Below are 16407 nucleotides of genomic sequence, written 5' to 3'. Positions count from 1 at the left end.
CAGAGTGGCATCAGGAGGGTTCTGTGTTTGAGAAGGCCACAATGTTTTTCAGTGAGATACTACATTTGTCCACAGGCTTAGGGAGAATAATTTACATTTCAGTTTTACAAAATTAACATTATGGTCAGCTTTCAAATGGGTATGCAAAAGCCTTTAATTTTAAGTGGAAGAATATCTGTGGGTGTGTGAATATTGAATGAATTCCCTATATTTAATTTCTGCTATAACTTAATAGCCAATAGACAATAAGAAATGTTGCTGTCAGGGAGGCTTTTATGGGAATGAACTGAAGAAAGAAGCATAATTCTATACAATGGATGGAAGAACACTATACATCTCAGATTTCTGAAGACGTGAAGAGATTTCAAATAGACTGTCCCTTTGTCCTTATAAGCATATTAGTTGTTGGGCCACATACTTTGATTTTTGATTTAGGATACATATTCACTATACTTAAATGTCCTAAAAGTATAATAAGAACAAAAGTCTTAGTCAAAATGTATATATGCTATATGCTTATTATTGTAGAATTTGAGTAAGTAGTAACATAACATCCTCAGAAAAGGAAATGGTATGTTTTTAATTCTGTATCCCATGTATGAGAGCACAATTTGCAATCCAAAATTGATTAATTTTCATATATCACTTGATTAAAAAACAGAATAGTGGTGGAAGCTTCTGGAGTATTCCCAGAAGCATTAAAAGATAAACAATAGATGGACAAGTTAAATCTGCAATAAAATCCCATTAATCATATGTAGCTGAGGCTTTAGAAGTGAGTCATCAGATAATCACTGGAAACTTTGAGGATACTTACTAAAATTTTAAAGCTGACTATATTCCAACTGAAAATTTATCCCCCTAAGTAAAAAGAGAACTTTTATCCGACACACAGAACATATCTAGGCTATTTAATCTATATTATTTGCTAGGTGATTTTTAAGTAACCATAGTTACTAGACCTAAAGAATTTACAGTTGGTGTCTGTTGCAGTGGTGATGGCACTAGGTTGATTCAACAGTCATTTATTTGTATTAATGAATAGGAAATGAGAACTATTTGTGAAAGAACAAACAATCTAGGGGAGTTAATGAGCACATGTGTGCACACATACTCTAACTTCCCAAGGAGGCTATGTTGTACAGTGCTCTCCCCCACCCACCCTCAACTCCGCAGCCCACAGGTAGGGAGGAGGCCATGCCCTATATTAGGAGGGGAGTCAAAGGCCAGGCTTACTCAAGTTTTAGTGCAGTATAAAGTGCAGTTTGTAAAGCCTCTGGGTAATTTGATCAATACAGGCATTCAAAATCTATAATGCGAGTTCCAGAGTAAATGTTTGGATCAAATTGATCTTTAATTACATTTAGAAGAAAACTAAAATTTCCATTTTAGTTGAGTAAGAACAAGAAGTTTAGCCAGATATCTGGCTGTTAAATATGATGTATATAAAACATCTAAATAATTAGTTTGTTTTTCAAACTTTGAATTCAAATGTCTGCTATCTTTAGATTCAAAGGGGATTAAGAATTAGTCATGATAACTCAATTTCTTTGATTTATGAAGAATGTGTGACTCAAAATAATGACCGATCCAATATGCAAAGGGTAATTACTTTTATGTCGGAAATGGTCTTATGTCATTCCTGCACTTGGTCTAGAGTTATGATATATATATATATAAAATGAAATACAATGCAATGTACTACAAAACATAATTCCAATATTATGACAGTAAATTTATTCAAATGATTTCCATGATTCCACAAGTTTATATGGCAATTACACAGTTTCTGAATTTAGTATATAAAAATGATGCTAGAAAAATGGGTATCTACCATTTTTAAACATCTCTTTGAAATGTTAAAATCTCATATAAAAAATCATAATTGTATGTATAATAACTAAAGTGAAATATACTATTCTTAACATTATCATTTACTTTTAAGATAGTGAATTAAAAATACATACACTATTCTGCACTGCTCTGAGCATGGACTAGACTTAATCTCCAAGTATTTCTAGCTCTCTGGAGTATACAAGGTGCCTGTCTCATGTCTGAGTACTTTGACCTCGACAAGCCTTGTAACCCACAGAACACAGATAATGTTCCAAGACATGTCCAGACTTGTAGAAGACATAGACAAGTCATAAGTGTTTGCAAAAAATATTTCTTTTTTAAAACACAGCAACACAATCCATATCTAGTCAGTGTGAGGATGACGAACTACTGCTTACAAAGATCTCACAATAAGTAAATAGAGTGGGATGTGGTTGCTAAGTTAATTCCAGTGAATTACAAAAAAAAAAACCACCAAAATCTTTGGAATTTCAATGGAAATCAGGGAGAAATTGTTGGGAAAAGAATCTTGAGTGCCATGTATTTTTTCCCTTTCTAATATTTTGACATGAGTTTATGTTATCACTTTTATGCTAATCAATTATTCACTTCCATAAATAATTATGAATTTCAAAACCTAGAGGGAAGTTCTATTACCCTTTAGGGATATCTTACTTATCTAAACTATCAATATTCAGCCTTCTTAATCATGTGTCAATCCAAATTCTCTTTTATTTCCCAGCTCCCCTGTAGGAGTTGTAGTTTATTGGAAACTGATCGCTTCCAGCAGGACACTTTCATGGTTCAAATATCAATAACTTTTATAGCTTTTGTTCTCCTGTACACCTTCTCGGCTAATGCCTAATTTACTAGCATCTTGAAGCCTTTTCTTTTGTTAGGAAAGAAAACTTGAATTTCTTTTATTCCATATTACCAGAATAAATGTTGGCATCTTAGCGTGATTTCCTATAGAAAGTCCACAGCTAGTTTCCATACTTACACTTAACAATCTCAGGCTTTTTAAGGTAGTCATATTTTTCTTCCTAGAGTCTGGTTTGAACAGTTCTTTTTTTAAGTGTTTTAAAAGTGTCCATTTTCTGAGTAGTTTCTGTTTAGTTATTATGTTTTGTTCAGTTTTTCAGACTTTCTAAGACGATGTGTTTTTTGGTTGCTTATCATATTCCAGAGTAATTTCTCCCAAACATCAAGATAACATTAGTTGTATTATTTAATTTGTAATTTGTTTGGCAAAAGATAATTTTGAGGTCAGGGAAGGAAGTTAATAGGAAAAGATAAAAACAAGTGATGGTAGAAATAACACTAAGAAGGTTATTTCAAACAAATATGCATTATTGAATCAATGTATGGTTTATGTATACATATGAGTAAATAGGCCTCCTACAGCTGCCATAAGTTTAAATCTCATATAAAAAATCAACCATCAGTAGCTAAAAAATGTTATCAACATATGTTGAACAGGTAAGAATAGGCTGAAAATATATCAAGATGAGCTGGATATAACATACCCATTGAATATAGCCTTATTTTTTACAAGGTACCCAAACATTTTTGGCTAAATTCCTTCTAGAAAAGAGAAATAATTTATTATATTCTTCCCTTGTACTCTTCACAAAACCTTACAGTTTCCACAAGTAAAATCAACACTTTCTTCAGAGCAGTTAAACATATTCCAGCATAAATTTACAAAAAAATTGTAATACAAATATTAAAGTTTACTTATTCATATTTGACGGTTTTTGAAAATACAGTGTATTTCTAGTTTATGTTTGCCAAATGAATGTAACTTTTGAATGTCTTTTTTGTCTGGAGTAAGGAAAACAGTCTGGTCCATAGGCCTTGCAACACTGATTGAAACGGCAAAATTTCACAGAGATGTCACAACAGGAAGAAGTTCTGGCATAATCAACACTGATAATAGCATAAGAAAATACTAGCTAGTCTTTCTGATGAAGAATTCTGTTAAAGGACAATCCAAACCAAGTTCAATTATAAGAGTGACGATGTAGGTCTGTCTGACCATATTTGCTGCTTGCATATTGAATTTCCTAAACTCACTGATCTGTAACTGTGAATGGAGTTATTTTTATGTGGTCATATACTTCAAATAAACACACTTAAAATAAAATCTTAGGATATTACACTATAAGATGCTCAACAGTAGAGTAATGATGCTTTATACTATGTCCACAGGTGAGAATGTAGCCCACATAAAAAATCCTCTGTGTCGCTACAGGATCTCTTTAAACTTAGCTGTTTGATGCTGATCATTTAAATGCACTCACACTGATGTAAGATTAAACAGTGTGGTTAGAAGGGCTTTTGCCGCATGATGAGGGCGACTGAGTCTAACTTTAACTTTCCCATAACTAGCTGTGTAAATATAGGGAAGATCATCTAGCCTTTCTTCATCTCTAAACTTAGAACTTCATGCTGATCAGAACAGTTTTGAAGATAAAATGAGATGATATAGAAGAAAAAGGGTTGAAAAGTTTAAAACTATAAAAGCTAATCTGTTGATTACAAAGAATATACAAGTAATACATTGGATGGTTATTCCCAAACTAACCTGTATGATGTAGGATGTTGCCGATCTTCCACAGGCCCTGAATAATGAATAAACAGTTTGTATTTTCTGAAGAAACATAGGAAATGTCATTTCACAAGCACCATTTCCCTGTGAAAACAGGTAATTTATTTTCCCAAGGGAGTTTTAATTTTTACATGAAGCACTTTGATCAGTTGCTGTTCTACAAACACTGACTGGACAGCAGAGAGATGTTCAGTTTACTCTGCAAAGAAGGCATATGTGTGTGCACGCTTGGAAAAGCATGCAATATCCCAGTTGTCTCTGGAATTACTAGGATTTGCGCCACAAAGGCAGCAAATGGGTGGGGGACAGACGGGTGGGGGAGTACTCAAATTCCTCACACTACCACTGCTCTGCCTGCATTGCAGGGTGCTTCTAGAAGTACATGCCACTTTTTGTGGAAAGGTTCCAAGAGCAGAAGTGGTAGAAGGTGGAAAATCAAGAGAGAGAGAGTGGAGAGGGCTGGTGTGGAAAGACCAAAAGCGGGACAGGAATGTCGGGGGAGACTGGCTAGAATGCTATGAGAGAGGGAAGTAGCAGTCTTAATGGCAGGTTTTGTGTGTGTGTTGCGGGGGGGCGGGTGGGTGTTTTTTTCTTCTGTCTCTCCTTCTGGGTATGAACTTGAATGAATAATTTCATATTTGGTGGCTTCCCATCTTCCGAAACCATTTTTGAGAAGGTAGGAAGCAGGGCAAGAAGGGGAAAGTACCACTAAGTGAACTTGGGGCAGTCTTCAAACACCCCATTGTGTTTCAGTGTGTCTGGTGTTTCTTGCAAATTCTCCATAAGGTGCTAGCTTGCTAGCTCTCTGCTGCCACAGAGGTCATTCGTGGCTGCTGGGGAAGAAGTGGCCATCGGCTTCGTCAGGTCATTGTGCATTCTGGCCCTCAGCAGTTGTTTCAGGATAAAATCACTTGGTCTCCAAAGTTATGCCCAACCTGAATGTCCAGAACTTGGAAAGAAAGAAGAATCAGAGTGCAGTTCCAGCTCAAGTTTAAGTCTAGGAGGAATATGAGAAGACTGGGAACAAGCCAACTCACAGAATGTAAGGAACTGACGTGCATGGGTCTGAACCAAGGCTCTGTGATTTCTCTAAGTTACTTAACCTTCTTATGCCCTGTCTTTCCTATGGAGATAGAATGTGTACAGCTCTGGTTTTTACAGAAAGTTTGAAAAAATAATGTATATAAAATATTTAGCAGAGTTTCTGGGATGTAATAACAAACTCAATAATAATAACTATCATTAAGGCCGAAGCTGAACATCTTATTTTGCTAAGTCCAGATTGATTGTTACTGTAACTTTAAAAATAAGATGAACTAATTATAAGTGTTTCTCAAAATTGTATGCAAAGCTTTCCTTTAAAACTTTCAGAATAAGGATTTTTTTTTCTGCTCGCTTAGAAAGCAGTTTAAATTTAGGCTGTCCGTATTTCAGTTTTGTGGTGGTCTTAACTTTATCAACTAAGAGCTTCATATTGCCACAGGTGGTTTTTTTTTCTCCTTTTAAGTGGGAGAAAGTAAATAATTTATCAAATAGGTTCAGAAGCTAAAGCCTGGGGGAAAAATTTAGCAACTTTGCATCTAAATTTAATCTAAGAATAACTGTGTTGAGAAATATCTTAGTTGTGAATGTATTTGGAAAGTCTAGGCGTTCTTGTTTCATAATTATTTTGGTTATCTAGAAAAAAATTATAGTTTCAATTGCAAAATATGCAATTTTATGTAAGGATGAATATTTTTTCCTAGAATGTAAATATTATTTCAGTTTGAAGACAGGAAGAAGTGGGACAGTGAACAACATATGCTTTCATTCAACAATATGTAATGATTGGTCACTATGTATCAGGCACATATTAATCCAGTCAAAGATTAAATTGCCCACAAAGGCATTGCCAAAAGTAAGATATCCCAGATGTCCCAGTGCAGGAGGCAGTAGGGTCTGGATTATGGTTGGGAAACGGGGAATGTTTTGTTAAAGGTTTAAGGAAGTGTCAGCCACAAAGCATTGGATGCTTGGGGGAGAGGCGGTCTTGGCACACTGCTGCTGGGATTATCTTCTTCTCCCCAGCACAGCATATAGCACATAAGCAGGCCCCGCAAGTCCAGCTTCATGCTGTGCTTCCACCTCTCAGTTGTGCCCTCCATTTCTGGGAATGGCCATAGGATCAGCCTTTGCTTGGGGGAGGGTCCGCACTTAGAGAACTGGACTATGGTAGCTGTTCTCAGTGCAGTGCAAAGTGTGGCTGGGCCCTTGTGTCAGGATCACCCTGACAGCTTGCCAAAATACAGATTCCTTTAGTGCTACAGAACGAAATCCTGGGTATGCATAGGCAGGTGTGCATCAGCTCTAAGAGTTTTATTTTCAGTTTTTGGAGCAAAGGTAAAAATAAAGTACTAAATAATTGTAGTAGAGCTAAACACACACACACGCACACACCCTCGATTTTTAAAGTACAGCGTGTCTAATATACGATCTATTACTTTGGCTTTGTTTTAAAAAGGGGCAGAATTCATACCGGCCTTTGAAGGAAATATTTTTAACAGGTCTTTTTTCTTTTCTTTTTCTGTTCTCTTTTCTTCTTTACTCTTCTCTTTTCCCTCTCTCTCTCTTTTTATTTTTCCCTTTCCCCTCCCTTCCTCCATTTTCTTTTCTTCTTTTCCCCCTCCCCCCCCATCGTTCCTTCTTCCTTAAATCGTTGCTATTTGTGCTTGTCTTGTTTTCCAATTAGAAGGTACTGGTAAGCTACAGACCACTCGTTACCCCGTAATGACCACTAAACAGCATTCACAACCAAATGGGTTGGGTTAAAGGCCTGACCCTACAACTTATTAGTTGTGGAACTTGGGAATGTTTCTTAACTTCTTGGATTCCTCTGTTTCTAGATCCCTAGGTGATGGAAATACCTTCTTCTTGAAGATTAAATGAAGTATTATGTTAAGGAGCTAAACAGGTTATAGCCCAGACGTGTTCAATAAGTTTCTGGTACTCATAAATCTTATCTCAAGGCACTACCAATCTCATTTATTAATCACGGGAGTGTACATATCCTTTCTCAAACATTCTCCAACTCCATACGCTTCCCTTTGTAAATAACGCTCTTCTCCTCTTTCCCCGACTACTGAAGGACCATCCATTCTTTCAAGATCCAGTCCAAATGACACCTTCTCGGGTGTCTCTCCGTCTCCTATGTCGTTAGCCCGCCACGCGATTGCGTCAGAATATACTTCTCTCATAATACATATGCAACTGAACCATAATTATGCACCTGGGTGCTATGCCCTCTAGATTATGTGAAATGCAGTCATTCTTAAATCTTCAGCACTTAGCCTGTTGCCTGGCACGTAACAGGTCACTAAATGCTCTCTCTATACACATGCTCACACAAGAATATGCATACACATATATATGTATAAAATGCCTGGTTAAGATAGATTCATGCGCCGATGGCTGGTCAGAGGAACACATAGGTGTGCTCTGAAGGAAGCGATGGCACTATGCGGACAGAGTAGTTGTCCTACAGTCCCCAGGCGCACCTCAGTGCTTAGGCGCAGCACTGCGGGGACTGCCTCTGCCACGGAGCCAGTCGGATTTCTCCATTTTGGGACGCAGCTCGGCAGGGCACCGGCAGGGGGCGGCGTTGTCACGCAGCTGGGTGCTCCACGGGTGACACCCCCGCACCCTACCCCTCACCCCCGAGCCGCGCAGCTTGGGTGACTAGGCCGGGGCTCCCCCAGTTAGGAGGTGCGGGCTGTTTTTCCTCCCAGTCTGGGCGGGCAGGGCTGACCAGGGTTTGGGGAGTATTCTGTGACCCTGGCATTCTCCCCTCTGCCCCACCTCAGCCCCCGGCAGCGTCTAGGCGCTGGGAAAGCTGCTCCGGGTTAGTTGATGGAGGCAGCGAGCTGCCGAAGAGACGGCCACAGCTTTCTAGCAAAGAGTGGTGGTGGCGCGAGTGAGCGTGGGTAGAATTAGCTCTGCCGAAGTCACCGAAGCTGGAGGAGAGAATTCATTTTATTCTTGAAACACCTACTTTTACGTCTCGTGGAAAACCAAATCGTATTCCACTGACACTATGATGCACTTAAAATGGCCAAACCTTAGCGGGCCGCGAGGAACGCGCTTCGCCGCCTCCAGTTTTGTTAGAGAACTCGCAGCAAAGGCACCGGACACCTAGCGCCCCTTTCCGCGGACTCCGGGGCAGCACGCACTCCCCGGGCGCGCTCTCTACGCCGCACTCGGCCCGCCCAGTCCTCGGCCATTGGCTGCTCGCCCGCGTCTGCTCCGTGACGCGCCCGGCCCCCGCAAAGTACTGGCCCCTTGGAACCACTCGTGCGCAGGAGCCGCGCACGCCCGAGGCCCGTGGTGCCGCCCCCGCGCCTTCTCGGGCTCGCCCAGAGCTCTCCGGCGCACTTCCCGAGGTTTCGAGAATCGAAACTTAGTTATCAGCAAGCCCTTCCCACTCACGCGCCGTGACTGATTTGCGTGCAAGAGTGGACTCCTGAGTCCATGCTTGGATCGGGTTTATCAATGGAGTAAATGGTCTAGCTAGACACAGAGGTTTAAAAGAACGGTCGTGAGGAACCTCCGGAGCCCAACTGTGATGATCTAAAGACCGGCTGTGTCCGCGAGAATTTTGGGAAGTTTCTGCAGTTGCAGGATTTTAGTCGTGATCTGGTTTTGATGACCAGTTATGACTCCTGGGGCATTTAAAGTGTCTCCTACTGGGGAAAATGAAAAGAGATTTGTGGGAGGAGGCGTACATAAATTAAATGTATGTATAAATACACGTATCTACAGGCGCACACAGTATCCGCACATACAGTCCAGGACCTCACGATCACCGGCCGTTGTCCCGCACTAACTGCTGGGCTAGTCAGCTGCGTGCCCTGCGGGCGGGGGAGGGCAGAGGGGGCGGCGCCCTATGCAGATGAGAGGGTGTGGCAAGCGTGCCGCTCCGGGCCCCGGAAGCGCAGAGAAGCCCGGTATAAAAAAAGTACTGAAGACATTTTCCCCGCATAACTGCTAAAGCTCCAGAGACACGAGCGTGTGTGGCAGCAAGAGCCGCCACTTCGGGACCACCGCAGCTGGGGTGGCAGCGGCGCGGGAGGGGTCGCGGGGAGGGAGTGGTGAGCGCAGGCGGCAGGGGTCTGGGAAAGACGAAGTCGCTAGTTGCTGTCGGAGCGCACTCGCAGCTCCTGGAAGTGTTGCCGCCTCTCGGTTTCTCTCTCGCTCGCTGCGCTCCTAGAAGGGGCGGCCGCCTCCAGGTGACACAGACGGGACTCTCGCTTGCGCTTTCCAGATGCATCAGAGATACTTTTGGTGCGGGGCTGCTCTGCGGGGCGCGGGGCGCGGCTGGGGACTGTAAGGGCCGGGGGAGGGAGTCTCCGAGGAGGTCCGGGGTCAGGGAACTATCGGGGGAGGGGGCGCTCTTTTCCTGGCGGGCCTCTGCCCTCCGCCGCTGCCGCGCGTCCTCACCGTGCTCCTTTCCCTTTCCTTTTAGGACTGACCAGGGCCAAGTGGCGCTCGGCGGGCACTACATGGCGGAGGGCGAAGGGTACTTCGCCATGTCTGAGGACGAGCTGGCTTGCAGCCCCTACATCCCCCTAGGCGGCGACTTCGGCGGCGGCGACTTCGGCGTCGGCGACTTTGGCGGCAGCGACGACTTTGGCGGCAGCGACTTCGGCGGCGGCGGCAGCTTCGGTGGGCACTGCTTGGACTATTGCGAAAGCCCCACGGCGCACTGCAATGTGCTGAACTGGGAGCAAGTGCAGCGGCTGGACGGCATCCTGAGCGAGACCATTCCGATTCACGGGCGCGGCAATTTCCCCACGCTTGAGCTGCAGCCGAGCCTGATCGTGAAGGTGGTGCGGCGGCGCCTGGCCGAGAAGCGCATCGGCGTCCGCGACGTGCGCCTCAATGGCTCGGCCGCCAGCCACGTCCTGCACCAGGACAGCGGCCTGGGCTACAAGGACCTGGACCTCATCTTCTGCGCCGACCTGCGCGGGGAAGGGGAGTTTCAGACTGTGAAGGACGTCGTGCTGGACTGCCTGTTGGACTTCTTACCCGAGGGGGTGAACAAAGAGAAGATCACACCACTCACGCTCAAGGTAACACCACCCGAGATGCACTTGGGTTCTGACCCAGGCTGGGCCGGGTGCGACAGGGAGCGGGCAGAGGGACATCGGTTAAATGCCATGAATCTGTGGCCATCATGAGTTTGGGCGCGCGTTATTTCTTTGATTTTTGATTTTTTAAACCAGTAAACTGACGTGCGTGGACGGTGTTGAGTGTTTCAGTTTACTTGATGCTTTGGCGCTACAACTCTTCTCCTAGGTCCTCCTCTGCTCTCTCTTCTCTTCTTTCTCCTTATGTTTTAACTCTTGGCTTTCCCTGTTGGAGTCTTGTCCAGAGTAGATTCTGATACTTGGCAGAATGAAATGATGTAAATAATTTTTTGAGTCATTATATGATCTAGCCTTTGGGAAAATAACAGCCTGAAGCAGAAGTGAGTCAATGAGTTTTTTATTGTGCTGGAAAAGGTGAATAGATTTCACAGCGGCATTCAGCTGACTACGTGTTAGAGGTCTATCTGGTGGTTCTTCCTGCTGGTTCATATGTTAAGGGTATAGTGGCACCCCCTCCCCACCCTCCACTTTAGTTCAAGACGGGTTTTATATGATTAGTTAAAATTGTCTGAGGAGGCAGGCTCCCGGAATGTCAAAATTTAGTTTATATTTGATTGTAACTGCAGAGTGTCCCTGGAGGGACACACAAGATACTGATAACATTGATTGCCGCAGGCGGAGAGGAATTGGGTGGCTTGGGAACAAGGGTGAGAAGGCTGACTAACCTACCGCTGAATGCCCTTCCGAGTCTTTTGAATGTTGTTTGGATACTGTGTGAATATTGTGCCTATTAGACTATTTTCAAAAAGTAACACTTAAAAAGTCAGACATGACAACAAAACCTCTTACTACTGTGCTACGTCTGCCAAAAGCCTCAAACTATTACCTCTAGTCCCTTTCCCAGACAGTAAAACTACTCGTTAAAAGTATTTTTTTTTCTATTTTCAGAAGACCGTTTAAGCCTGTAGGTAGTGCTTGGCTGAAACTTGACAAAACAAAAGGGAAAGAGGAAAATAATTCTCAGCTGTGAAGAGGATGTATTTATTTATTTATTTATTATTTTCTAGGTTTGCTCATTTTGTTTTATCTTTTAAATTGTAGGAAGCTTATGTGCAGAAAATGGTTAAAGTGTGCAATGACTCTGACCGATGGAGTCTTATATCCCTGTCAAACAACAGTGGCAAAAATGTGGAACTGAAATTTGTGGATTCCCTCCGGAGGCAGTTTGAATTCAGTGTAGATTCTTTTCAAATCAAATTAGACTCTCTTCTGCTCTTTTATGAATGTTCAGAGAACCCAATGACTGAGACATTTCACCCCACAATAATCGGGGAGAGCGTCTATGGCGATTTCCAGGAAGCCTTTGATCACCTTTGTAACAAGATCATTGCCACCAGGAACCCAGAGGAAATCCGAGGGGGAGGCCTGCTTAAGTACTGCAACCTCTTGGTGAGGGGCTTTAGGCCCGCCTCTGATGAGATCAAGACCCTTCAAAGGTATATGTGTTCCAGGTTTTTCATCGACTTCTCAGACATTGGAGAGCAGCAGAGAAAACTGGAGTCCTATTTGCAGAACCACTTTGTGGGATTGGAAGACCGCAAGTATGAGTATCTCATGACCCTTCATGGAGTGGTAAATGAGAGCACAGTGTGCCTGATGGGACATGAAAGAAGACAGACTTTAAACCTTATTACCATGCTGGCTATCCGGGTGTTAGCTGACCAAAATGTCATTCCTAATGTGGCTAATGTCACTTGCTATTACCAGCCAGCCCCCTATGTAGCAGATGCCAACTTTAGCAATTACTACATTGCACAGGTTCAGCCAGTATTCACGTGCCAGCAACAGACCTACTCCACTTGGCTACCCTGCAATTAATCATTTAAAAATGTTCTGTGGGGAAGCCATTTCAGACAAGACAGGAGAGGAAAAAAAAAAGAAAAAAAAAAAGAAAAAAAAAAGAGTGATCCAGCCCTTATTAGGGATGTGTTTTGTGCAATGATGATATGCTCCTGGTTTTAAGTTTGGCAAAGCTTACGTATCTTTTAATAGATGTGGGAGCATGATCTCGAAAGGATCCTTTTCCCTTCCCTTATTCTCCTACCCAATTGGATTCTATCCTGCAAAAAAAGAGAGACCTGTCATTAAAAGCAACCAAGTTCTCCTGATACAACAAGAGAAGAAATGTGTGTTGACAATATGGGTTTGCTGTATCTGCTCCCATAGCTTTGCCATAGGAAAAACAAAAGTGGAAAGTTTCTTTTAAGATGGAATTCATAAAAGGGAAAATACAGAGGAAAAAAGGTCTCACTCTAACTTGTGAATCAGTTTAGGAGTTCAGATATTAATAGTAACAATACAGGAAAAAGGGGAACTCCAGCGTTGGGATTACTGTCTGAGGCTTGTAGCAAGTGCTTTCTGTGGAATGATCTTGTTTTGCTAACAAACGGCTTGCTCCGAATGAACAGTAGTAGGTTGGTGCAGTTCTCGTAACAATCAGCAGAACTTATGATGACACAATCCATTAATTCCAGCTGCATGCATAGATCGCATTTTTAAAATGTAAAAATGCAAGCAAAAACAGCTGTAACAAAGAAAGTGTGCTCAAGGACCAAAGATTTAACAGATAAAAATACCCAATTAGAAGAGATGTAGTAGAATATATGAAGAGAGATTATATTTGTTACACACCAATATACATCAAAGTGCCTGTTGCCTTCCGAAAATTTGAAGTGGCAAAATTATTTTATGGTTTAATGATTATTTTATTTTATCAGGGACTGCCTCAAGAAGAAAATAACATATAAGCTTGTGAATGGTGGAGAAAATGCCCTATTTTTTCTTGCAAATACTTGTATAAAGTTAACATTTGTTGATCTGATATTATCATAGGTACATGTGTATGTGTGTATAAATTATGTGTGTGTGTGTATATATACATTTTATATATACATTTTATATGTATATATACACAGTAGATTGACTATGATCTAGAATAATGTCTCAAATAGGAAATGTTTAAATACCGTGTGTTTTTATGTTTTCAACAGGATAACATGAGACGTGGGCATATTGCAATGATGAATTAAATCCACATCTAAAAAAATTAAATGAAGGAGGGAACCAAGTAATATATTTCATAGGAAGAGCAGAAACTATACTGTTTTAGTGGGATTTTTTTTCTTTTTTTTTTTTTCTTTGGTGAGCCATAGAATTCCACAAATGGGAGAATATTTGTTTGGCAGAGCACTCTTTTTTATATTGAACTGCCATTTTGACAGTTTGAACCCATTTATTTTAAAAAATATAATCGCATTCCTCTATGATGTTTAATCTAGTGGATCATGGATCAGTAATAGGCTACTTAAATCCCTGACTGCTAAAAAGGATTTCCGGTGATCTAAACACTACTTGCTAATGTTTAAATGAATTTTAATGAATGCATTCTGCATTTCTGGACCACTAGAATTTAGTAATGTGAAATGACCCTTTTTAAAGAATATTTGCACAATTGTTTAAAATTTATATATGAGATATATATTATATATAACATTTTATAAATCATGTCAATATGAAACATCTTTGATCTGGTTGTCACACTGCATTTAAATACTTAGTACTGTACTTTAAATCACTTTCCATTAAATCAAATCCAACTTTATTTTCTTTCTTACAAAAATACCAGTTATACCTTTGTGAAATGAACTGGCATTACTATTTCAGTTCAATAACAGCTAATCCTAAAACCACCCTTTCTCCTAGCCAGTAGTTCCTCTAGATACTGGTCTCTGAAAATGCATTTGTTAAAAACAAAACAAAACTAACACATAAGAACCTTCCCTTTGTTAATCTCCACAACCTTAGTGGATGACTGCTTGCTATGATAATTCCTCGAAGACCCAATCAGAAGATTTTCATCATCAGTTAAAGAGAGACCACGGGAGAAAAAAGTATCCTCCTGTTGGCAGTATAATTTGTTTGTTTGTTTATCTAGGGATCCTCAGATGCTTAGTGCTAGGTTAATCCAGGTTAATCCGTCTGGACTACCTTTTGTGCATCTTTCTTTGAAGCCTTAATGGGAACCTGATGGGTTTGCTGTAGCAGCTTCCCTGTGAATTCTGTCAGAGCTGCAACAGCCCCTGCACTGCCACTCAGTTTTCTATGGAACTCCTCCTTTTACCATCTCGGCTCAGTCTCCCTCACTCGAGCCCTGGGTTTGAAAAATTAATTGCAACTTCCCAGGAAACATTGTTCAGTTTGCAGATTAAGCCTGGCACTCACCTATCAGAAACCAGAGCTCCGCCTGCTTAGTTGTTTCAGAGTTTTCTGAAAGAAAACTAGGGGAGCACTTGTGAACACAGGAGCAGCTGGTGATCTGCTTTCTCACCCTAACTCTTGACAAATGAGTCGTCTACTATTTTAAAGAGTCTGGAGGTCTCTGACTCTGCCATAACAATAATCTGCTGTTAATTTATAACACAGATTTTTGTTTGGAAGAGCCTTATTTGAAATATACTTTCATTTATTTTCTTAAATATTTATATTCTTTTCTTGCTTACTTCAGGGTTGGTAGCTTAGTTGGAAGTGCCAGCACCTGGCACCTATTCATATAGAACAGGCTGTACTCAAGACAACTTCCAGCATTTACTTTAAGACTTATATAATTTATTTCTATTTTGTATGTACTATAGTCTTGTGCATATGTAGTTGAACACACAGTGAAATATATGTCTCTCTTTGTGGATGTGTGGCCTAAAAATTTGAATGTCTGGTGAGAGAGAGCCATGTGTATAGGTCAGAGGAAAGAACAGCTCCTGACTCCCTATTAGCGCCTGTGATTTGTTTGCTTTTGTGCTTATCTGGCCTAGTGTGCTGTTTCTTTAAACCAGGAAGAAGTTTTGTCTTTTGGAGGCTCTTCTCACCTGTCCAGCCTGGCATGTCAGAGAACACATAGCCTGTGACAATGCCGTTTTTAAAAGTTTACTTACTTTGCAGTAAATCCAGCTGCCTCAAGAACTCCTACACCAAGATGGACATTTCCCTTCCAGAAATGGGATCAAGTATCTGCTCACTTTGGTATTGGATGGACTAATAATGTAGCTCCAAAAATGCAAGGATGGAAGAATATCTATAATCCAAACCAAGGAAGGAAATGAAAAGTGAACGTACTGTTTTTACCACCCCTTTCTGTTTGCTTATTGTTGGTTGCTTCACTGTGCATAAAGTTGTTTTCAATGCAATGCTTGTTAAATAAATATTGTGAACTATTTTGTAAATGAAATGTATTATGTTGAAAGCTGTCAGTTCAAAAATAAGCCTTTTTGTTGTTGTTGAAGATGAAGTGTGTTAGATGAAACCAAAAAGCCAAAAAAAGTAATTTCATATATAGCATCTATTTGAATATAATCTTTCTTTAAAATTTCTTTTAGCATAGCATTTTCAGTGCTAAGAAAGAATCTCTATGTTATATTTTGTTAAAATAATGGCTTTCTAACAAAACAAATGGTAAAGTACAAAGTTGGAAGATGTCAAGTTAACGAGACTTGCTGCAAAGCCTTGCAGAACGGAGGAGGCTCTGCCCGCTGGCTGTCTCTCCCTCCAACCTCTCTCCAATCATTGTCTGCGTTGAGGTGTTCTGTTGCAGCAAGCTGCACCTTGGGTCACTTTTTTGGAATATTTTGACTATAGGCTGCGTCACAGGCAGAAAAGGAGTTGATGGAAAATGGACTAAAAAACTGACATGTTTGCATCAGTGCTAGAGGGAACAGATTGTGAATTTTGTTTACAGCATCCAATATTTGGATTTTTTTGTAAATAAAAAAGTTATTTTTTTCTATT

General features: G+C 41.0%; 1 protein-coding gene across 2 annotated transcripts; it reads left to right on the top strand.

Annotated features, from left to right (window-relative positions):
- Nucleotides 1–6791: 6791 nt before the first annotated feature.
- Nucleotides 6792–16407, top strand: TENT5A (terminal nucleotidyltransferase 5A). Of its 2 annotated transcripts, none has more exons than XM_009242028.4 (3): nt 6792–9763; nt 9945–10551; nt 11671–16407. In XM_009242028.4, exons 1-3 carry the CDS (start codon nt 9744–9746, stop codon nt 12445–12447), a joined length of 1404 nt encoding a protein of 467 aa, XP_009240303.1. In that variant the 5' UTR covers nt 6792–9743; the 3' UTR covers nt 12448–16407. The 2 variants fall into 2 exon arrangements, with proteins under 2 accessions (XP_009240303.1, XP_009240305.1); XM_009242030.4 differs by having other exon boundaries at nt 9463–9570.

Source organism: Pongo abelii, chromosome 5 (assembly GCF_028885655.2).
Source record: "Pongo abelii isolate AG06213 chromosome 5, NHGRI_mPonAbe1-v2.0_pri, whole genome shotgun sequence".
In the NCBI taxonomy this organism is placed as follows: domain Eukaryota; kingdom Metazoa; phylum Chordata; class Mammalia; order Primates; family Hominidae; genus Pongo; species Pongo abelii.
Note: the sequence above shows the minus strand (reverse complement) of the source record. Positions and strands in the feature narration are given on the sequence as shown.